This window comes from Pleurodeles waltl, chromosome 4_1 (assembly GCF_031143425.1).
Source record: "Pleurodeles waltl isolate 20211129_DDA chromosome 4_1, aPleWal1.hap1.20221129, whole genome shotgun sequence".
In the NCBI taxonomy this organism is placed as follows: Eukaryota; Metazoa; Chordata; class Amphibia; order Caudata; family Salamandridae; genus Pleurodeles; species Pleurodeles waltl.
Genome location: NC_090442.1, coordinates 886299675 through 886324656, shown reverse-complemented (window position 1 = coordinate 886324656; position 24982 = coordinate 886299675). Strand labels below are relative to the sequence as shown.

The 24982-nt window shown below is 45.2% G+C and overlaps 1 protein-coding gene across 3 annotated transcripts in view; it reads left to right on the top strand.

The window, feature by feature from the left end:
- The window catches only part of TUBGCP6 (tubulin gamma complex component 6), a 518646-nt gene that overhangs the window by 20030 nt on the left and 473634 nt on the right, over positions 1-24982 (top strand). For 2 of the 3 annotated variants that reach the window (XM_069229636.1, XM_069229638.1), the window contains exon 2: positions 531-1361. In XM_069229636.1, coding sequence (XP_069085737.1) covers positions 615-1361 — 747 coding nt within the window. In that variant the 5' untranslated portion in view covers positions 531-614. The remainder of the gene's footprint in view (positions 1-530; positions 1362-24982) is intronic. The other variant, XM_069229637.1, reaches the window with a different exon arrangement.

Genomic DNA, 24982 nt, shown 5'->3' with positions numbered 1-24982 from the left:
TCGTGTCTGGAGTTCCAGCACAAAAGTAATCTAGGCGTGAGAGCACTAGCCCACTTATAATTGTGCAGAGAGACATTCCACGTGGGAGTTCCGCTCTGCACAACTTGTTATCGTCCAGAATAAGATCGATTCTAAAGTGATGTGCAAATTATGTATGCTTTCTACAAAATGTAATTTTATTTTTGTGGCTCTTTTCAGTAGTATACTATAATGCTTATTTCACAGGACCATGACAACAAACAACGTGTGTCTTACTGCTAGCTCTTATTGAGCCTGCTCTAGCTTCCCTAACAGTTACTAAAAAAACTTCAATAAGGAAGTGTGACATGCATACAATACACGCTTTGGTCACTTTCATTAGAGTCTGACTGCTACTGGTAATTACTCCTGGGTGGGTAATTTGTTACCGAGATAACGAAATATTTCCTTTTTTGTTGGTATTAAATAGAAGATTTAGCTACTCATTACATTGTGAACTAAGAATTGATTATTTTGCACATGCTAATATAACGTTTTATTTTACTTTAAAGTAGTTCGGGTGAGGAAAATCATCACAAAATATGCAGTTCTACGATGTTTGAAGTCTAACGAACACTACGGAGTGTACAGCAAACATGGCTGGCATCACCCAACTCTTTGGTGACTTGTGCGAAGCTCACATGACTGAGTATTCTCGGCAGGTCTGTTTGGGCAGACGAAAAGTCAGTAAAAGCAAAGCTAAGCGAGACTTGAAGAAACTGGCATACGGAACTCTCTTCACAAACCTCTTCCAGGAGGAGGTCCGCAAACTGCAGCCGAATCATTCAAAACTGCCTGTGAAAAACAAGATTCTGATGCTGTCGTTCGACCTGAGGGTCAGCGGCAGAGGAGACGAAGCAGACCGGATGGAGGCACTGGTGGACCGGCTAGAACATTCAGCTGGCATTCCTTTTACAGAGATCAGCTCAGTGCTTGAACTTTTGGTACAGCTTGCGGGCACCGGGCCGCCACAAGTTCGCCCCCCGAGAAAAGATTACTTTCTTAATAATAAACATGTGGGGCGTAATCCAAAATATCAAGGTTATGATTACTATGATGTGGGCATGTTTGAGGCAGACATCAGCACGTTTATTGTGAACGAAGAATGTCAGACAAGTGACACCATACAGAGGACTCTTCAAATAATGGAGTCTGCACCTGGAACTGGTCTTCCTGACATTGGTTTCTTCTCCCAGAATTACCCAGTGACTGACCGATTTGAGAAAGAAACTCGTGTGTCATTGTTTGGAGCCCTTGTGCATAGTCGAAGTTACGATATGGACATAAAGTTAGACATGCCACCGGTGCCTGACAGCGCGGACCTCTCTGGACTTGCAATAAAAGTAAGTGCTTTTTACCTTTATTGGGACTTGATTTTATAGGCTTATTTACTGTAACCAAACATTGCTTGCTTTACTGTTTTCCAGTAACGTAAACCAGTGCAACAGTAATGAAAGATTCACTTAAGCTTTGTTGTTTAACCTCCCTTGATTTTAAATTCTCATGTGCTTATTCAGCAGATTCATGCTGATTTAAAGGTTTTTTTTTGTATGTGTGTTTTTGTTATTGCAGCCACAGTAGTGGGCATAATCTACTCTGGACTTCAGTGAGATCTGTTTGCACTTTCTGGATGAGAATACTTCATGTAATTTCTTAATTTGGAAGGCTACTATGTAACCATATCAGCCTTGTTTGAATTTATTTTAGATTATTTATTTAATTATTTATTGAGCTTGATATAGCGCACAACTCACTCCCTAAGGAGTATCTTGGCACTTGTGTTGCAAGGTAAGGGAATGTGCATTCAGAACAGCCATGTTTTCAGCATTGTCTTGAAGACCCGGAAGTCGGAACAAGCGCGGATATGGAGAGGCAGTTTGTTCCAGTGAAGTGGTGCCAGATAGGAGAAGAACCTGCCACTGAATCTGGCTGGGTGAATGCGAGTAGTCTGTAGAATAGCTTTGTTGGAACATCGTAGCAGTCTAGTAGGCTACAGGGATGTGGAATTTAATACAATATCTACTTGTCCATGAAGCAGAATGCTTCTTAAATCTACTTGTCCCGTAAAAAAATCTACTTGTCCCTTTTGTGTCATGTAGTGCGGCGACAAATTATGGCAGCAATCTCATTATGTAAGAGCTCTGATAATAGCCTCTCTGAATGTGCCAGGATTACTACTATAGTAGGGCTTGAATACTTGCAATTTCGATCCCTACCATAGCAATTTCCTTATTTTGCCACATTTCGGCAGATCTACATACTGGGGCTGGAGGAAGCAGTAAGCAATAGTGCCAGGGCTGGAATGCATTTGAGTCTGCCATCCTACTAACTTGCAGATTTTAAGGATTTTCACCAGCTCTTCTCTAATCTTTTCCCATATTGCGAAAGGGTGGAAATTTACTTCTGACAATTGCAGAAGTAGACGTTCTTCCACTTTTGGGAGAAAAGTGTTTGGAGGGAAAGTGAACTTGTAAACGCTCAATAGATTTACGCATAAGCAAGTCTGCATATGTATTTTTTCTCATGCTAAAATACAGTTCACAAATATTTTCTAGAAGTACGATTTCTTGGTCTACTTCCGTAAGTTCTTGTGAATTCATGAAAGCCACTGATTCAAAGACATATATCATTGGTGCACTTTTGTGACTTTCTTTAAGAATTGGGTCTCTAATTAGGTCTTGCGTTAACAAAGATATTTTGTTTTTATTAACTTCTATTTCTCTCTCTGTCTATTGGCTGGATTTATTATGAGTGATCGCATTCTGCTCTTTCACAATGAGCATAACTGGAGGGACCCTCCCTGCAACGAACATGGACGGCTCACCCCCAATTCAGACTCACTCAGGGGAGGTGCTGTGCTGAGGGGGCTCCCTGGAGGGGGGCTGCAGGGCCTTTGTTACGCCACTGGTAGCAATGTGTGCCATGTCAAAACAAGAAACTCATTGACAAAACTGAAAGACTCAAAAAATGTCACATCGGTTGGCTGTGCCAGTGCTTGTTCATTTTCATGCTTCCCAAATGGTTACACTGATTTTCCATTAGGAATATTTTTTGGGAATACCAGCATGAATCAACACATTTTACTAAATGACGCCTCAAAAAAATAGCACCTAATATTTCATAGTAGCAAAATGTTTTTTTTCCTACTTGCATGTTTTTTCTGACCATTTTATTTTGAAAGCAAAGAATCGTCACTCTTGCTTACAGGCTTCTGCAAACATTGGTATCTAATCAGAGAGCATTCTAGGAGCATTATACTTAGCCTCATAATGGTAAACTTGTCAAACGTGTGTACACTTTTTTCTTTTTTTACCAGAACCACTGTCAGTAGTGCAGTGTGACCTCAAAAAGTTTATTTACAGCGCTCACCCTAATAACGAAGGCCTTCATTAATGAACCATAAATACAAGTTCGAATAGCATTAAAATATTAACACACCTATTACCTCAACAGCAGGCAGTTCCCTTCTGTGTAAACTGGCAGCCAAAGGGTTTGTGCTGCAGGGGGTTGGGCCTACTTGTCTCAAGGACAAAATAAACATGAAAACTTGTTGCCCTTGACCCTAAACAATATGTCCTTGGCATCGGGCAATAGGAATTCCACATAATTGAGGATCGTAATGTGAAGGAGGACAGGTAAGGATTTGTAGAAAGCCTTGTGCGTCAAACAGCACAACTTGAAAACTGTATGTTTTCCAATAGGATGCCAATGCAGTTTTTCCAGACTGGGGGCTGACTGAGTCCATGTAGGAAGGTTGCAGATCAGGCAAGCGGCTGTGTTCTGTACAAATTGCAGCTTAGTCAGCAAGGTGTTGTTGGCAGCTACCAGTAAAGCATTTCTAATAGTCAAGGTGACTGACTATAAGAGCCTGGATGAGGCTTTTTCTAGTGGTGGAAGGCATCCAAGGGAAAACTTTTTTTAAGAGCCCAATTGCAGCAAAACACATCGCTTTAACGTGGTCTCTCAAGGACAGTGTGTGGTCGATCTTTACTCCCAATTTTTCCCCACTTGCTTAGTAGAAAGGCCTGGGCTGAGATAGGAGGGCCACCAGTCTGCTCACAACAGCTTTTGGAATCGGCCAAAAAGCAATAGCACAATTTCAGTTTTTGCACTAATGAGTTGGAGGTAATTCTTTGCCATCCAATTGGCAATTTCTGTCATACAGTGCGTTAATTGGACTCTTACTTAGTCTGAATCAGGGCCAAAAGAAATAAGAAGTTGGATGTCATATACGTAAGACGCAATCTCCACATCGCATGCTCTCACACTCTGAGCCAGAGGCGCTGCATAGACATTGAATAATGTTGGGCTCAAGCACCAGCCCCGAGGGTCCCTTTGTTTATGTGCATCGTTCTAGATTTAAAAAGGCCCATACACACGTTTTGAGTACAGTTGTCAAGGAAGTCTGTGTCAAAGGTTGCAGATAGAACAGGTAATACTAGCAGTACTGGGGTTCCTTTATCTGAACACAGCTTTCTCCATGCTGTGTAGGGGTCGAAACCCGGTAGTGAAGAGTTTAGGATGTTGTGTGCTTCCAAGAAACATATTACTTGTTAGTTAGTGAAGCTTTCAAGGGGTTTGACATTCAAGGGTAGGAAGGAGATTGGTCTGTAGTTTGATAATACTTTGGGATTTAAGGAGGGTGTTTTATGAATCTGGGATACTTGCACACATTTCCATTCACTTGGCACTTTTGCAGAACCTAACGAGAGATTAAACAATGTTGTAATAAAAAGTGCCAACTAATAAGCTAAACTGGGTACAGTCCTGAGGGGGCACGGATCGCGGGGAAGCTTGGTTCGGCACTGGCTATATTCATCAGGACCTGCTCAGTGGAGCAGAGATCAGTCACCTATGTCAACAGGGTGCAGTTGAGTCTGGTCAAATTCCATCTCCGAAGTTGTTGGACTAGCTGGACATCTCTTGTAGGTGATGATCATTTTCTCTCCAAAGAAATCCACTAGGGAGTCACAGAGATTTTGGGAGGCTGAATAACAGTTGTGCATGTGCAAGGTTTTAGAAAGTTATTTAGCTAGCAGCAAGACACATGGAAGGGCGACATTGTTTGTTATATAACTCCTCTGTAAAGTTACCCACTTGGGCTATAGTTGAGGAAATGCTCACTTTCCGTGCTGCTTTGATTGTATTTTGATAATTCCTTAGCATAGCCAGATATGCTGTTTTGTCCATAGAGGATTTAGTGGAGCACCATCTGCCCTTCAGACATTTGCACTTGGTTTTTTCTTGACATAGAATAGGTTATCTGTTAACCAAGGGTGATTGGCGCCTGGGAAAGGTAAGTGAGGATTTTTTAAAGGTGGCTATATGATCTAAAGTATTTACTAGTGACTTATTATTGGCGGCCAGATCAGTGTTAGCATTCATATAGGGTGACAAGGTGGAAGCCTAGAAAGCCTCCAAAAAGATGACAAGAGAGACCTCGGTCTTGGGCTTTCCTAAGGCGGCCTTACATTGGATGGAAAACTTGATCAAAGGATGGTCTGACCAAGTAAAAGGCAGAGGAGTTTGGCAGGCTATTGCCACTATGTTTGTAAAAAATGTCCAGCCTTATGTGTTGGGCCTGTCGCTGTTTGTTTAAGCCCACCTGTCTCCATGAGAGCTAAGAGTTGCAACACACCTTGATCATCGGTGTCCTCACTGTGGTAATTGAAACCACCCAGCAGTAGAAATTTATCAGAAACAAAGATGTGAGGTGCAACATAGTCAATTAGTGTCTGGGTGAAATCTTTCTTGATGCCCATTAAATCAAAACCCCTCTCCAGGCCTAGTAATGGCGATAGTAATCTAAAAAATGCACATTTCAGTCCACGCTGAGAATAGGGTGATGACCCATTTGACTTTAGGGAGTTGTGGATGGTGACACTCCCTCCCGGATACTCTTCCCTTTCTAGTTTAACCAGAGAATAATGATCGGGTATAGCTAGTGGAATACAAGGAAAAGCTGAATTGCAGAGCCACATCTCGGTAAAGAAGTATAGCTTGGGACAGTAGGTGGAAATAAGGTCCCTTATTTCTATGGAGTGCTTCGCCATGGATCTGACATTGCAATAGAGGGTATCTATCGTCACTTAGCTGTTGTGTGGGAGAGAAGTAGAACAACTGTATTGCTTAGCAGCCTTCGGGAGGACACTATGGAGGGGCCAAGAGACAGACGTGTTAAAATCCTGATATTTCCAATCCCCAATGTAGTCACTGTGTCTAAGCAGGTGAATCTACACAATGTACAAGTAACCAGCCCCTCTCGAGTCAGAAAGGGCAGAGTGCAGCATAGTGGTGGTTAGTGAGGCCCATATGGATTTATTTTAATTGAGTGGTGTAATATTTCATAATAGGCTTCTTGACCATCTTGCAGGGGATCAAGGGACTAGGGGGAAAAATAAATAAAAAAAAATAAGAGCAGGGGTCTTGGCATCTGGCTTTGTCCAGGAGTGGACGGCAGCAGACGGGCTTGCCTTTGGCGCACCGGTGGCATACCCGCTGCACATCTGCACTCTGTAGCTGCTTAAATGCAGTTCACTGACAAGAGCCCAAATGTCGAGATCACCAACCTGCCCTAAATGGTGGGGGTCTAGTGGCCCGGAAGAAGTGAGGGGGGAAAAGCCAACCAGCGCGCTCTGCAACAAACAGCCGAAGCCAGTGGCAGACCGGAGAGTGGAGATGCCAAAGTGAACAGTGCAGGTGAATGAAAGCACTGTTAAGAGCAGCTAAAAGTCTAAAACATAAACACCTAAACTAAGTATTTCAGCATTTAGTGTTTTTTGAGGTATAATAATCTTAGCAACAGGCACCTTGCCTGAGCAGCGCTGCGGTTCTGTGCCCTGAAACTGCTTAAATGCAGTTCCCGGACAGGAGCCCATGTTTCTAGACTGGCAACCTATCCAAAATGTCGGTGGTCTAGTGGCCCAAAGTAAGTGAGGGGAAGAAGCCAACCAGCTCTCTCCACAACAAACAGCCAAAGCTGGAGGCTGACTGGAGAGCAGAGATGCCAAAGTAAACAGTGCATGTAAATAAAGAACTGCTAAAAGCAATTAAAAGTCTAAAACATCAACCAACAGTTAAAATCAGTATTTCAGTAATTAGTATTTGGTGAGGTATGAAACCCTTAGCAACAAGCACTTTGCCTGAGCCGTGCTGCGCGTCCGCTTCCTGCAGCTATTTAAATGCAGTTTCCTGACAAGAGCCCACATGTTTAGACCTCCAACCATCCCAAAATGGCAGCAGTATAGTAACCCAGAGGAAGTGAGGGAAATAGCCAACCAGCTCCCTCTGCAACAAAGGGCCGAAGCTGTCAGCGGACCAGAGAGCGGAGATGCCAAAGTGAACAGTGAAGGTAAATAAAATAACTGTTAAAAGCAGCTAAAAGTATAAGACATCAACAGACAATTAAAATCAGTATTTCAGCAATCAGTATTTTAGGAGGGATAATAATCATAGCAACAAGCACCTTGTCTGAGCAGCGCAGCACCTTGCCTAAGCAGATTAGATAATAGCAATGCTATATCCCTTGCCACGGCCTTCCCTTCTTCATTGTGTGCAGATTCTTCTGAACAGTGCCACAATGCCATGTTTCAGCCATGTTGTCCCCATTTTGACGAGCCTTCATTGACTACTGGCTTTAGCCAGAACAATCTCTCAGATGATCTTTCTCAGTTTCACGTTCCTCCACTGCCTGACTACTGATGTTTCTACACTTTAAAAAGCCAGAGTCTTCGGTATTAGCTATGACTTTGTGACTTTCGCTTCCCCAATACTTGAGAATAATTCTGCTTCTTCTACTTTTTAGAAAGCAATGCAAAATGCTCCTTTACTCATAAATCTATGTTTTGTTCCTGCAAGCATTTTATATGTATATACCTTTCTTGCACCTTGAGACCCAATTGTTGGGCATTCTGCTATACAAGCTATAATTACCTAAACAAATTACAGTCAAGTGACCATCTGTTGGATTGTGAGAGGTAAGAATTCCAGTGCTAGTGCTTACCTTTGAAGTCTCATAGGTGGGCACTTTACAGCCTAATTATATCCAGTGGTGTTATCCAAATTACTTGGGCTTCTCCCAACAGGATCCTTCTAAAGCAAGAAAGATTTTTAGAATTCGATTATTGAGAGGGGGTTCCTAGTTTAATCATTGCCGACAACCATTGAAATGCTACATGTTCCTTTTGTCCCTACATGTTTCCAAACTTTTATACATTTTGGTTTATTAGTAACAAGGAAGTATAGGCAGTGTCCCCTCCTTTCAGTCCTGCCCAAAAAAATCGATTGTGCTATGGAGCAAAAATGTCGTTTTTAAGAGGAATTTTGTTTCAATTTGTTAGAAATTGGATCTCTAGTTGGCAGATATATGCACCCTGTTCACGTGGGGAACACAGTCTTAGTCAGGGTAAGCTAGATACACTACCTACATTAACCTGTGCTCACCCTTTGGTAGTTTGGCACAGACCAATGTGTAAAGTATTTGTGCAATACTTGTTTACATTGATTACACTAATACAGTGAAGAACACCACAAAAAGACTCCTTACAAGTTTAGAAACATAGGGAATACTTATCTGAGTAAAACAAGACCAGAAGAACAACAACCTAATCATTGTATCACAAGATATGCAATTTTTAAAGTTACTAGTTCCTGCTTCTGGAGAATGAGAGTGCTCTCAAAATTATGCAGGTGCTTCCTTTAAGGGAAATACAGTAATATACTTTAGGAGTGAGTGCGGGAAGCACTCGCGTTTATGGGCTTCGTTGCGGTTTTTTGACTGATTTGTGAATCTTAACACTAAATGCAGCACAGGAATGACACTTAAAGATGCTTTAAGGCAACCCCAATGTTAATCAATGGGAGGGATTGATCTTGCTGCAGTGTAAAACAAATTTAAGAGTTTTTCACCTCCTGGACATGGCAAACTAACTAGTGCATGCCCAGTGTTTTAAATACAATGCACCCTTCTAACCAGAGCCTACCTTATGGGCTACATCAGTAATTTACAAAAATGGTTTGTGCTTGGCAGGTGTGTGCACTTGCTAGGTCGAACTGTCAGTTTAAAACTGCAAACACAAGCTCTGCAGTGGCAGGCCTAAGACATGTTTGAATGCTACTGTACTGGGAGGCGCAGTCCGTGCTGCAGACCCATAGTTGCATTTAATTTACAGGCCCAGGGCACACCTAGTGCACTTTACTAGGGTCTTACACATAAATTAAATATTCCAATAGTTGATAAGCCAATGTTATCATGTTTTGAGAACAAAGTGCCTGCTCTTTAGCACTGGTCAGCAGTGGTAAAGTGCACAGAATCCTAAAGGACAGCAAAAATTAGTCATAAAAACAGGAGGCCAGAGAGCAAATAGACGTAGCATTCTTGGCGTGCTTTCCCCTGACTAACAATATTCAACATATATGTTGTTTGTAACAGTGGTATAATTGTTTCCAGCACAAATGGACTATCCTCCCGTCTTTCCTCTTATAACATATTGATATATTAAATATACAGATCTATATATTTAGGTGTGTGTGTATATATATATATATATATATATGTGTCTATATGTTTGATGGCATGTGTGGCTGTAGATACACGTGCTGTGCATACTTCCACCATCTAGTGTTGGGTCAAGAAGGCTGCAGGTTGTTTTTGTTAGAAAAGTCTTTTGAGTCACGAGGTAGAATGACTCCTCCTCTTGCTGGCAATGTACATGGTCCTCGACTCCATCTTCAGATTGTTTTCTTCCGCTGTCAGGCCTGGTTATGTTTACTCAGAGCTCTGGGCTCTGGTTTGAGACCGTAATAAATCTCTTCCATTGGGGAAACCATCTCCAACCCCATTGATATTGTTTACGATCACGTTTTCTTTGTCCCTTTGCGTTCCGGGACCGAAGAAACCTTTGGTCTATTCAAACTCTTTTGATCAAGGCCCTCAGGGCTGGGGGCGTTACGGCAGCCATTTTCTCCATCCTACATTTCAGAGAATGAAATACTGATGGAACGGACACCCTTTCGTTTCTGTCCAAAGTGTCATTCCAAATTCACTCGGACCGACCAACATCAGGTCTGTAACCTCTGCTTGTCGCCGAAGCATAGGGAAGAAGATTGTGAGGCCTTTCAGTCCTTCAGGTTCTGGATGACAGAAGAGCTCGTCGCCGAGATATGCAGAGGCAGGGGATGGAGGAGATGCCCAACATTTTTGGTGTTTAGGGCATTACGTCGGACACAGAGTTATAGCAGGAGATCCAGGAGGACTCAGTTGCCGAGAAGGAGGTATTTTCCATCCAGGACTCGGAGGCTAAAGTAACGCTGAAAATGCGGAAGATCCCTCCGGGTCAACAAATCATGAGTAAATCACCCTCTGCTCTGCCCAAAAAAACTCACCACTTCAGAAACAAAGGCTATCGAGCTGCCACTACATTCTGGCCATGGCAGGCATCAAAAGACTTTTTCGTATGTCCCGCCCTCGGGCTTGACACCGAAACCAAAGCTGAAAGCTTCTGCTTCCACCCAGAGCCATACACCATTGGTTCTAGCACCAAAACCTTCCACCTCCCATTCGGCAACAACTCTTTCACCACTGAAAAGACGGCTTGCCTTGGCTCTAACACCTTTGGCACCAAAAAGTAAACCCACTTCAGCACCGAAAAAACTGGAGTCCAAAACATCCTCGCAATCTAAATCACAACCTGAGCCAATTTGACATTAAATGGCAAATATACAAGCAAACGTTTTGTTCCCTGGCTCTCAACATGTCAACGTTGTGGCCCAAGGTCACCAGCAATAGAAAGAGGTCCTGGATACAAATAGCACCCACGAAGTCTTAAAGGTGTTGAACCACATCCAGAAGAATGGGGCCCCAAACCCAAATGGACTGCTAGCCTTGTTATATAGAGAGGATTCAAAGTTCTGGGCCTTAGTCCTCACGCCATTGTATGCTGGCTATGAGGAGACGTCCCTGACTCATGGAGAGGCTCCCTATTGCAGCCAATCCTTAAGAACGGGGCTCATACCGACCCAAAGATCTATAGGCTAATTGCTCTTTTAGCTGTAGAGGGGAAAGCCTATGCCAGCTTGATTTTACAGGACCTTACTAATTGGTCATCTGAGGAATTCTGCTTCCTTTTGATCAAACAAGATTTAGGCGGGCAGCTCAACTGTGGATAACATCGTGGCCCTCTCTTATATTGCCCAACATGCAGTCGCAAGAAATACGCTACTGTTTTTTGCTTGTTTTTTTTATTATTATTCAGCTTTTGATGGCGTATCCCACACAATCCTTTGTCAGAAGCTCGTAAAGTGGAACATTCCACCGCAGCTATTAAGAGCTATAATAGAGAATGGATAAGGACGTAGAATAGGCTCAGTCACCTCTCCCTACATCTCCTCCTCCAGCCACCCCACTACCACCATATTCTCTGTCTCTGCAGCATTCTCACGGTGACTCCCTGGACATTTCATCACAAGGCTCACCTCATTTCCTTCATGATACACAAGATACAGGAGATGGCATGGAGCACTTCCACACTTATATAGACCCTTGGTGTCAGTATGACGCAGGTACCTATATGGATACAAACAGAGAGACTTACCCAGCTAGGCCTTCACCACCTGACAACACTACTTCTTTTCAAGAACTAGTGGGGAGGGCAGCAACCTACTATTGGGTGCCTCGTCATAGGATTCCTATAGAAGACAATTATCTCTTTGAAACACTGCCTCATACAAGACAACTCAATATCTCCCTATGCTTAAGGGAATGTCAAGGCAACATATTTCAAGACCCGGCTAAAGCTCAGGTTATTATTCTTACAGTGATAATAACAAGGCCTCCCCCTCAGACCCTATCTACACCAGGAGTCAGATTCCAGCAGACTTTTTAGTAGTGACTAATGCTAGGAAAAGAGTTAACTCCCAAGGTGCCCAAGACGCTCCACCTCCTGATAAGGAGAGTAAGCTCATTGACGCTTCAGGCAAGTATGTTACTGCTCAAGCAGCAAATCACGGACATATTGCCAACACGCAGAGACTCCTGGCAAGGTGCAGTAGAGCCCACTGGGATGAGATGGAGCAGTTAATCCAATATCTCCCAGAGGAACATAGGAAAAGGGGGCAAGAAATTGTTAATGAAGGACAGCGCTATACCCTGTGCCTTAGATTCAGCTGAAACTGCAGCCAGAGGTATCCATACTAGTCTCCTCCTACTCAGACATGTGTGGCTGTGCATTTCTGGATTCAAACAAGAGGTGCAACAAATGTGCCGTTTGATAAGGAATACCTCTTGGGCTCACAAGTAGACCAGTCCTTAGAGAAAATAAAGGACAACGAGGTGGCGAAATCCATGGGTGCACTCTAGCTTCACAGCTCTTGCAGTGCTTTTCATAGGCTGGAATTCAAGCCTCCCTCTAAACCTCCTTCAGCTGACACATCCTGATCCCACAACAAGGGTTAGCCACATACATCTTCACACAAGGAATTCTACAAAGGATCCTGAGGTAGAGGTAAAACAACCTCCCCTCGAGCCTCTGCCACTGTGTATAAACAGTGACTCACTCCAGCTACCCTCCGAATACCAGACACCTGTAGGAGGGCGCCTTCAGTTCTTTCTCCAAAATTGGCAACAAATTACAAAAGATCAATGGATGTTCGATATTATCCAACATGGTTATTTTCTTGAGCTCAGTTCCACACCTTCAAGTATCCCACCTCGCAATCAAAAACTCTCACAGGATCACATTACCCTCCTCAAACAAGACGTTCAATCTCTACTTGCAAAGGGAGCAATAGAATAATTTCCTATTCAACATCAAGGAACAGGGGTGTATTCCCTTTACTTTCTCATCGTCAAAGAAAGATGGCCCACTAAGACCCATTCTGGATCCCAGACCCATAAACCTTTACACCATATCAGAATATTTTCATAGGGTTACACTCCAAGGTGTGTTGCCACTGCTACAACAGGGTGACTTCCTATTGGCACTAGATCTAAAAGGTGCCTATTTCCGTGTTCCTATTCACCCAGCTCATTGCAAATATCTCAGATTTGTCATAAAAGGGCAGCACTATCAAATAAAAGTGCTCCAATTCGGGGTCACCACAGCACCAAGAGTGTTCACAAAATGTGTAGCATTGGTAACAGCTCACCTGTGCAGACAGAAGCTTCATGTTAACTAGAGGACTGGCTTATCAAAGACAGTTCTCTTAATATATCAGCCATATTCAAACTCCAGTAGACTTGCTTCACCAGTTTGGGTTCACAACCAATTTTCTAAAATTGCATCTCACCCCACTTCATGTACAGCCTTAGCTTGCGGTCGTAATCAATGCACAGCTAGGCATAGCTTACCCAGAGGCACAAAGATTACATTACTTTCGAGCACAGCGTTTTCACTTCTGCCCCAATCAACGTGTCACAGTGAAATTAATCTTGAAACTTCTGGAAATGATGGCTTCTTGCATTGCAATAGTGCTACATTCACGACTTTACATGCACCCATTGCAGGAATGTCTATCACCAATGGTCTCAGGGACAGTGTCACTTAGAGGATCTAATGTTGGTAGTTGACCGCACCTTTCGCTCTCTGCAGTGGTGGAAGAAAACCCAACTTTTGAAAGGGCGGCCATTTCTGGGCCCTGTTCCACAAGTCATTCTTTTTTAAAAACAATTGTTTTTAAACTTTATCATTTTAAAGCATATATAGCAATGCAATCAGCAAGTGGAATGTCAGAATAAGTGACAAGCAATGCTATGAGGGTTAGAGTACAATGTATTATGCAAAAACAAATACCAAAGGGAAGGGAAGAGAAGATGGCAGGCATTTACATCCGGATGACTTAGTAAAGGGTCGGACAGCAGTCAGTGACCTAAAGGAAAACCTTCAAAGTCATGCAGATACATTTAATAACAGCCAATTTCAATGTTGTATATTGTAGGAAGCTGGCCTGGTGTGTGTGGGGTACCTAAGGTACTTACACCTTATACCAGGTCCAGGTATCCCCTATTAGTGGAGTGTAGGCAGTGTCTAGAAGCCAGGCTCTCTAGAGGTAGCTGTTGATGAGCAGCCAAGGCTTATCTAGGAGACATGCAAATCTCATGCAAAACCACTGTAGTCACACAGCACTTACACACATGAAAGAAAACGCTCAGTTGTACAAAAGTAAAGGTACTTTTATTTTTGGCCACTCAATACCACAAAGTACTGCAAGGGCAACCCTCCAATAGGAGGTAAGTAATACACTTTTTATACACACTAGTCAACAGCAAAAGGCATAGAAAAGGTTAGAAAACAGTGCAAATGCAGTTAGACAATAATGATCCTAGGGGGAGTCCAAACCATATACTAAAAAAATGAAATGCGAACACAGGACCCCCACCTAGGTAAGTGGAATGTGTGGAGGGGAGCTGGGAGTATTAGAAAGCCACACAGGTAAGTAAAACAGTACCCCCCAGCAACTAGTAAATCACTGGAATTTCCCCAAACCACTCAAAGGGAAGAAAAAGAAGATACCCAGACAAGACTGCAAGAAACCAGCGGTGGATTCCTGGAGAAGAAGACCTGTAGAGAGAGAGGACCAGGTCCAAATGTCACAGTGGAGTCCAGGAGGAGTAGGAGTTACTACCCACCAGTTGTACTTGCATGAGATGATCCACTGTGTGGAAAAACAGGTCAGCACTGCAGCCCTGGAGCTACAGAAGAGTTCCTGGTGCATGCAGAAGATGTCCCACGCTAGAGTGAAGATTGCAGACGGGTGTCGCTGCAGGAATTCCACCACAAGCCTTGGCAAAGACAAATTTGCGGTTAATAGAAAAGTAGTGCTGCTGGGGACCAGCCAGGCCCAGGAGGACTGAACCCAGGAGGGGTAGCCAGAGGGGACGCCCAGCGACACAGAGGGCCCACAGAAGCGGAGGCAGCACCAAAGGACGGGGACACAGGATTTGTAGAAGGATCCCACACTGCAGAAGAACCACGCAGAGGGCTGTGCGTCGCAGGAAGGAGATCTGGGGATTGGAGCTACACATCGCCAGAAGATCCCTTGGAGGAGATGAAAACAAGCCTCAGCAGCTGCAAGAGACACAGTGCACGGGGGTACTGTCCTGCATGGGAAGGCAAGGGCTTATCTCCACCAAAGTTGGACAGCTTGCAGAGAGGACCACTCCCGACCACCACCCGTGATGCAGGATCTACGCACCTCAGGATGAGAGGAGATCCACTCAGCCGGTCGTTGTTGCAGCAGGTGCCTGCGGATGCAGGGGAGTTACTCCTTTACTCCAAGGGAAATTCTTTCTTTCTTCTAGAGCAGACTGAAATCACGCCATACTCAGTGGATGCACAGCCGGTGGAAATGTTGCAGTTACTGGCAGGAGCCCTGGAAACGATGTTGTAGAAGAGTTCTTTTTCTTGGAGGCAGCTTGTCGGGCCCTGGAGGTTCCACTTGCAACTCCGGAGGCCAGCAGTCGAAGTCGAAGTTACAGAGGAGGTCTGCTGGAATCTTGCAAGCCGAATCTGAGGACCCATCCAAGAGAGAGACCTTAAATAGCTCTGAAAGGGTATTGTTAACCTAGTCAGGTAAGCACCTATCAGCTGGGGACTCTGACGTCAACTGCCTGGACTGGCCACTCAGATTCTCTCAGAGTTCCCTGCCCACCTTGGAAACAAGATGGCAGAACCCAGGAACCCTCTGGAGGAGCTCTGAGCACCACCCATGGGGTGGTGATGGACAGGGGAGTGGTCACTCCCCTTTCCATTGTCCAGTTTCGCGCCACACAGGTACTGGGGGTCCCTGAACCGGTGTGGACTGTTTTATGCACAGAGGGCACAAACAGTGCCCCTCAAAGCATGCCAGTGACGTGGGGAGGCGACCCCTCCCAAGCCAGTCACACCTATTTCCGAAGGGAAAGGTTGTTACCTCTCTCTCTCAAAGAACATTCTTTGTTCAGCCTGCCTGGGCTTCATCAGATCAAGCAGCAGGAGGGCAGAAACCTGTCTGAGGGGTGGCTGCTTCTTGGACTGCCTGGAAAATCCTGTAAGACTGGTGGAATGCTGGAGCTCCTCTAAGGAGCCCCCAGAGTGCATGGAATCATACTTTAAATACTTGCAACAGCATTGGGGTTTGATTCTGACATGTTTGATACCAAACATGCCCAGGTACTGAGTTACTGTTATGTAGCTGGACATAGGTAGTGGCCTATGTCCAATACACATGTAAAATGGCGTCCCGGCACACACAAAGTCCATGAAAATGGAGCTGGAGTTTTTGGGGGCACTGCCCTCACACACCGGTACCTGCACCCTCATCTTTGGGCTGAGAGGGCCTACCATAGGGGTGAATTACAGTGATCTGGTGCAGTGACTTGTAGTGAAAACGGGTGCATGCACCCGTTTCTCCCAGACTGCAATGGCAGGCCTGCAAACCCCTTTGCATGGGCTCCCTATGGGTGGCAGAATAACTGCTGCAGACCATAGGGATCCCCTGATACCCAATGCCCTGGGTACCTAGTTACCATATACTAGGGGCTTACATGGGGGGGATCAGTGTGCCAGTTGTGGGGAGGAAAATTTACAGTTACCAAGTTAGAAGGGAGAGTGCATAATCCCTGGGGTTCTGGTTAACAGGACCCCAGTAAACACAATCAAACACACTAACAACAGGCAGAAAATGGGGGTAACCATGCCAAGAAAGAGGGCACTTTCCTACATATATCAACACGGTTCTGCTTGATGTGTGGAACCGGACGGGGTAGTGTCAAGGGTGCGTAAGTAGTCCCTGAGTGGCTGCCAAATATCACGTGGTCGAGACACTGGGGGTTGGAGAGATGCATACATTTCACTGGTGGTGTGACAATGAAGGAGGCTTGCGATCCAACGCTTGGTGGTGGGTGCCTTCTTGGTTCCCCAAAGGAGTGCAATTCCTCTCTTGGTAAGGAAGAGTGCAATAGCGGCATAACGCCTGAAGCTTTTAGGAAGATCGCCAACGTATCCCAAGAGAGCCATCAGTGGGTCAGGATTAATATGTGTGAACATTATCAATAGCAGACCAAACCCCCCACTCCAGTAAGTACTAATGTGGTGGCATGTCCATATCATGAGCGGGAAGTCCGCCATTGTTGCAAGGCACTTAGGGCAGGTAGAGGATCAAGAAGGATCCACACAGGCCTGAGCACTCAGTTTTATATGTGATCCACACAAGAATCTAAAATGCAACAGCTTTTGTCTGTGATTAATGGACACTTATTGGGTCTGAGTGCAACAGGTGGACCATATGCTCTCTGAAAGGGGTCTACCCAGTTCTAACTCCCAGGCCTCTCTAAGTTTTGCTTCATCAACGGGTAATAGAGCAAAGCTCACTTGATATAGCCTAGAAACCAGATGTTCCTCTGTGTCTGCTGTGATAACTAATGTGGTGGAAAGTCTGCAGGTGCTAGTGAGCATGAAGAGAGGCGGGCTCGGAGAGCACTCTGCAATCGACAGAGCACAAAGTGCTCCAAATGGGTGGCTCCAGCAAAACCTGTGTCCCCTGTGCGCGAAACCAGGTTCACCCGGAAACACTACGCCCAACATGCAAATGCTAAATGCTTGCAGTGTGCGCTGTACCAATACTTCCTATGTGATAGGAAAATATGGGGTTTTTGGTAATGGCAGTGCGGGGGAGTACAGTGATCATGATGTAGCATTTTTGCAAGTTTACGCCATGCTTAGCTGGTAATGGATAGGGAGGGTTTGGACGTCACTTGAGTCCAAGGGAACGCCCCGGGGTAACATCGTGTGCAAGGGTGTCGAGACAGCAAGGTCCCGCTCTGGGATGGCATACAGAATGTGCACGTCTGGATGGAACTAGTGATAGAAGTGACACTGTGCTGCAAGGAAATAGAGCTTCATATGGGGCTCTCCGAAGCCGCCACTTTCATATGGGAGAGTGAGAATTTGCCACTAAATATGAAAAAGCTTGTCAGCCCTGACAAGCTGCATCGATAAGCCATGGAGCGTATCGAAAACCTTGTTAGGAAACAGAATCGAAACATTTAAAAATAGATCGAGAAACTGTGGAAGAACTATCATTTTAATAACAAAGATTCGGCCTGCCATAGACAGTGGCAGCCTCAACCAGCGTTCCACCTGTGTCTTCAGTCTGTCAACCACAGGTCCATAATTATTAAACCTTATAATTTGCTCCCTATCCCTATGAATATTTGGTTAGGTCATTACACCATTTTAATGGATATTTCAAACGCGGGGGAGGGATTAGTGGAATCATTAGTAAGGGGCAAGAGTTAAGATTTCCCCCAGTTAATGTGTAACCCATAGAATGCACTAAAGAAGACTATTCCATCCAATATGGGATTCAGATTCTCTCCAGGGTGACTCACAAACAATAAAATGTCATCCCCATATACTGATATGAGAAGCGGACCGCTGTTAAATTGTAAACCTCTGTGAATATGCTTCTCCTGCATGTGGCGCACCAATGGGTCCAGTGCTATTACAAAGAGTAAATGCGAAAGCGGGCACCCCTGATGAATGTCTCACTCAGTGGGAAAGGAGGAGGATAACGTGCCATTGAGCCGATTAGTAGCTGTGGGCTGCGAATAGAGAAGAGAGATCAAAGCCGTATAGCTCTGTGGGAATCCAATCTTACACAGAGCAGCATGCAGGGATGGCCAAGCAAGGGAATCGATGGCTTTTTTCCACGTCCAACAATGCTATGGCTGCCAAGGTAGTGGGAGACACTCTATTCAAGTGAGAAGACAGTGCGGAGGTTAAGAGAAGTAGGTTAATATAATACAAAGCCTTATTGAGCTGAGGAAATAATTTGGTCTAAAAGTAGCGAAAGCCGCATGGCTATCAGGTTCGCTCAAACTTTGTTATCAAAGTTTAAACGAGAGAGGAGCCTGTAAGAGCTGCATTCTAATGGGTCCTTAACAGGATTAGGCAGTAGAGTGATGACTGCTTCCTGCAGCTTTTACAGGAATAGTCCAGTGTCGACTGCCTCCGCATATACTAGTAGAAGCCGCAGTGCCAAAAGTTTGTTATATGTTTTGTAAAATCCCCCGGTGAACCCATCCAATCCGGGGACACGCGTGCCCTCCATGGCATCTATGGCCTGTATAATTTAGTCGACTATGAAAGGCTCACTGAAGAACTGTTGTTGGAAGTGGTTAACCACACCATTGCAATTTCATCAAGATATGCCTGCAATTCCTCGTGTGGGGGGGTGGGTGGGTCAGCATAGAGTCGGGAGAAGTAGTTAAAAAATACTGATAGGACCCACGGCAATTGTGCTCTCCTGACCGCTAGTAGGTATGCAGATGAGTACGATGGGCGGAGTAAACAGGATAGCGTTCACCCTGGGCGCTCGCCCTTACCATATCTGCGGGCCTTAGCATATTTCCCCAGATGGAGTGCATCTCTGTCTGCTATTTGTGAAACTCATCCAACTGCATTTTACGTCTATAGTGGTGGGATTCAGCTTCAGACTCCAATACCTCACTCAACTACCGCCAGCTGCGTCTCCACCCTAGCGAGGCTGCGCCTGATGTCCCGCAGAACTCCAGAGTGTTTAGAAATGCAAATGCCCCTAGTGTACGCCTTGAATGTATCCCACAGAATCACCTGCAAGCCCACTGAGCCCTCATTAATCCTGAAGTATTCGATCGTGGCTTACCTCAGCCCTGATCTGAAGACTGTATCGTGCAACGCCAGTTCAGGGAAACGCCAGGCCCACGCAACACCCCCCCTGCACAGGAGTGTTAAGTGTGATCAATACTGGGGAATAGTCAGATACCATGGGGGGGAGGTGCTTTATGGCAGCAATCAGTGGAGTAGTTGGACTAGACAAGAGCCAGTAATCTATGCGTGTCCAGGTTCTATGGGGCGCCGGATGAAACGTGTAAGCCCTCGTGCCAATGTTATGGCAGCGTCTTGTAAGGAATATGTTTCAAAGACAGTGCGCAGGAGTCAATGAGAGAACAGTTTAGTGGTAGGGACTGTGGACTAGTACCATTTTAAAGTTGCCTCCCATGAGTTAATGATCCACTTCAAAGCAGTCCATGTGGGCTTGTAACTCCTGGAAGAAGTCAGGCGCAACAGTGTTTGGTGGATAAACATTTATAAGCAGTACCTTAAGGCCCGCGAATGTGCCTGTGACTGTGAGAAATCTACCCTATTTCTACCATCTGAGTAGGAGGAGGAGCATGCAAAGGAGAGGCTCTTGTGGATCAGGATGGTAACCCCCCCGAGAGTATGTGCTGTAACTGGCAAAGTAGTGGTGCGAACCCCATGCGGAAGCAAATGTATGTGTAGAGCCTGCAGGTAAGTGTGTTTCTTGCAAAAAGGCATCTTGCACCCCAAGCCTGGTCAGATATTGCAGCACCTGCTTTCCCTTACGATGGTTATTAAGGTCTTGCATGTTCCAAGACATGAAGGTCACCTCTGCTGACCATTCCCGACACATTTGATGCCCGTCATTGACAGTGTATTAAGGTATGAAAGTTGGCAAATCAGAAAAGATTGGAAGCCTTGCAGTAGCAAGTATACAGTAGCATTCTCAGACCCAAAGAACAGAAACAGCCCCCTACCCACACCTGGTGAGGAACAGCCAAGTGAATTCCATAATTCCCAACTAAGTAACACCCTCAACGGGGAGCAATGCAAGGGCGAGTTACCCCTGTAGAACAATAAAGAAAAAAGAGTAATTAAATAGCATATTGGAACAACTATGGGCAGACAAGTATTAAGCTACCGGATTTCCATTATCTCAATCCACAGAAAACAATACTGCTTTGCTATTTGACAGGTATACGTTACAGAGCCAAGGGATACAATCCCTTGGGCTGTAGCTGGAATATCAGTCCGGAGGAAAGAGGTCCTTGCAGGCGGAAGGATCCGTGATAGGCACCGCATCCCAGGCAGCAGAGGCATGGGATGCAGTGCCCTGTCTTTGATAGTGCTTGCAAAAAGTCACTGCCTTGGTTAGATTGCCGAAATATCATAGTTTACCATTCACATCCACCCGTAGCCTGGCCGGGTAGAACATGCCATAACGTAGCCCAAGTTTCTAGGGTGCCCTTTTCACATCAGTGAATTTCCTCTGGGCTTATTGGACAGCAGGGGTATAGTTGAAGAATAGAGAGACAACCATGCCTTGGTAATAGAAGGGGCCACTTCACTCTGGAGAGGCGGAGTGCCATATTGAGCCGCGTTGGGCCCCAGGCACCGGACGCGGACCCGGAGAGCGGTGTGCCCACTCAACAACGAACGCAGTGGTGAAATTTTGGTGGCCCAATAGATCCGCAAGCAGGCCTTCCACAAAAAGGTCCATCCTGCCAGTGTTTGTAGATTCAGCGATCCCAGCAATACGCAAGTTATTTCTGCAACCTCTTGCCTCTAGATCTTTGTTCTTAATCGCTAGTGTGCATAGTCTGGCCTCATCTTTTCCAGCCTCTTCACCGTTGTTGTGGCCTCATCCTCCAGCCCGATATACGTTCCTTGGCATCCTCATCTGGTTTGGTATCTGTCAAGACGATCTCCCATGTCATCCAGTCTACCTTAGGGTGTCGAATCAGGCGTCAATTGCGTGGAGGCCCGCCCAGAGCTCCCCCATGATGTCCTCTGAACCCATCGTTCATGGTTTTGCTGACCTGCCAGTGGCGCCCCTTTCCACCTGTATAGCCTCACTTGTATGTTCTGATGAAGGTTTCTTAAAAGGAAGCTTTTGTTGTTTGGGGTCCCCACACACCATTTCTGCATCAATGGCTGTGCGCTGTCCCCCGTAATGCCACAGATGAAGCAGTGGCCCTATTTGAGTAGCACCAATGGTAGTACAGTAAACGCCACTAAAATGCCAAGGGGGACATACCCTAAGAGCACTAGGAACAGCAAGTCGGCGACAGCTCTTGGATATTGCGCAGCGAACAGTCAATTAATGCAGCAGTGTCGACTAGGCTCGTCCGCCACAAACAACGCACATGGGTCCTCAGTAAAAGTGTTGATGAGAGGGCACCATCCAGGAGGTCCCCTGATGTCAGCATGCACAGATTTCCACACGGGGTTCCACCGTTATGCGCAGCTGAAAAATTAATGGCTCTGGTGCCAAAGAGTTCTGCCGCTCTGATCCGCGTCATACATGTGGCAGCGGGAGAGCTCAGTGCCGATCATGTGCCGCCTCCAATCTCTCCCGTCTCCTTCGATCACCAGCCCTTAGGGCGAGGGGCCCCTTGTGCAATGGGGAGTGGAAGGCCGCCCTCAGCACTCAATCCCGGGCAGCACCGCGCTGCCAGACCGCCCACGCGCCTCAGGCTCACCCACCCGAGGCCCCTGTCCCTGCAGAGCCTCTGAGGCAAACGTGGGCGGGCCACTTAAGTCACGCTGCCCGCCGCCGTGAAAATGGAGTCGCTGCAGTCCCCTACCTGCTGGGGTATTCCAGCTATGGTGCCGGCCGAGAACGCTGTCCCGATCCACCCATTTTCCATTGCTCCACAGTGATCACCTCTGGAGCTTCACAGCCGAGCGGCCATTATGGTTGCCAGTTTGGCCACGCCCCCCCCCCTACAGGGTCTCTGGGATCACACACACACAGACTTTTGTACATCAACTACCTGGAGCTGCTAGCTGGTCATCTAGCACTCAAAGCCTTTGTGATGCATCTCATCAACAAACTAGTCCTCATTCCAATAGACAAGATGATAACCATGTTCTTTCTGAAAAAACACGGGTGGGGGGTGGGACACACTCATCACTGTTGGCTCACCTTGCACATACAATTTGGCATTGGATGATTCACCACAACATTTACCTTTACACCTCCCAGGATACCACAACAATTTCACCGACTTCCTCAGGAGGATGCAGCAACAAGTCCATAAGTGGGAACTCCACCCCAGAGTCTGTCAACCCTACTTCCAAAAGTGGGGATTTCCAGACATGCATCTGTTCAGAACAAAGAGAAATGCTAAATGCACAAACGTTGCTTCCTGTTTCCCACACCCTCAGTCCCAAGGCAATGGCTATGAAAGAACAGAGCAGGAATATTATCTACACTGTTCCACCTCTCCCTCTCCTTCCGTATGTGGTTTGGAAACTCAGACAAACTTCTCTCACACTAATTCTAGTGGCACCCACATAACCAAGACAACCATGGTTTACTGCCCTGCTGGACCTATCGGTAGCACCCTACGAGAAGCTTCCCCTTAACCTGGACCTTCTCACTCAGAACCAAGGTAAAATCAGGCACCCAAAGCCCAAGAAGCTGAATCTTGCATGTTTTCTCCTGAAGTCTTAGAATTTGGGTATTTAAATCTACCTCAAGAATGTATGGCCAGTCTTAAAGAAACACGTAGACCTACCACTTGTGCGAGTTATGCCTCAAAGTGGAAACACTTTGTTCTCATAGCGTTTCTAAAAGCTGGGACCCTTTCCTAGTGTCGGTACAAAATACTATTTTGTGTCTTCTCCATTTGCAAAAAGCAAACTTGGTGTATATTTCTGTAAGGTTATATTAAGCAGCCATTGATGTTTATCTTCAGAACAAACAAGGGTCTTCTCTTTTCAAGATCCCTGACACAGGCTTTTCTGGAAGGCCAAGATTACCTCCAGTGCCTTTTGGATTCTTAATTTGGTACTTTCTAGACATATGGGACCAACTTTTGAACCACTACATTCATGCCCTTTGCGCTTTCTTTACTTAATGGGTGGTGGTCTTTTTAGTTGCAGTCATTTCCCTAAGATGTGTAAGTGAGCTTCAGGCATTAACCTGGCAAGATCCCTTTCTTCGTACCTACCCAAAATTTCTGCCAAAAGTAGTATCTCTATTCATCTCAACCAAACTATTGAGTTGCCATTTTTTTGCCCACAACCTGATTCGGTTGCTGAAAAAGCCCTCCACACGTTAGATGTGAAGAGAGTGCTTATGTTCTATATTGATAGAACTAAAACCTTTAGGAAAAAATAACTTTTGTTGCTTTTTCTCCTCCGTATAAAGGTAACCCTATTACTAAATCCAGTATAGCAAGATGGATTATTAAATGTATCCAAACTTGTTATGCAGAAACGTAACTACGTGTTACTCCTGGAGCACACTCAACAGGCAAAAAAGGCGGATCTATGGCATTTCCAGGTAACATACACATAGCTGACAGCTACATGGTTAACACCACACACTTTCACTAAACACTATTGTGTGGATGTTCTAGCACGCCAGCATGCCAATGTAGGTCAGGCAGTGCTACGTACTCTTTTTCAAAGTACTGTAACACCTACAGGTTAGCCACCACTTCTTCTGAGGCACTGCTTTACAGTCTATACAAAGCATTTATATCTACAGCCTCACATGCCCATCAAACGGAAAATGTTACTTACCCACTAAGCATCTGTTTGTGGCAGATAGTGCTTAGATTCACATGCGCCCACCTGCCTCCCCGTACACCTGTGGTTGTTACAGTCTCTTAATATACATTTGCATGCATGGTCATTTCTCTTGCTTCTCTTTACACTGCACTCCATTCACAACCGCCTGCGTGTAAATAGTTTTAAGATGGAGTTGGACTTGAAAGACTTTTCAAACAAAAGAACTTGCAACCTTCTGGACCCAACACTAGATGGCAGGGTCAAAAAGAGTTGTCCTGAACAAAAGCGCACTCACAACAGGTCATTATTGAATGTAGCAAAGTCAGCAACTCGTGTCCAGAGATGCTTGAAAATATAAGGCCTGAAATAATGAAAAAGCCAAGAATTCTTTGTAAGTTGTTGACTTTGCTACATTCTACAATGACCTGTTGTGAGTGTGCTTTAGTTCAGGACAATTATATATATATATATATATATATATATATATATATATGTACATATATATTTAGGACCTAGTTTCCATAGGAAAAGTGTTTTTAAATTGGCTATATATTTGGCCCCATTTGACGAATCTTCGTAAAATTCTACAAAAGAAAATGTCCTCTAGAGTCTAGTTGTGCATGGAA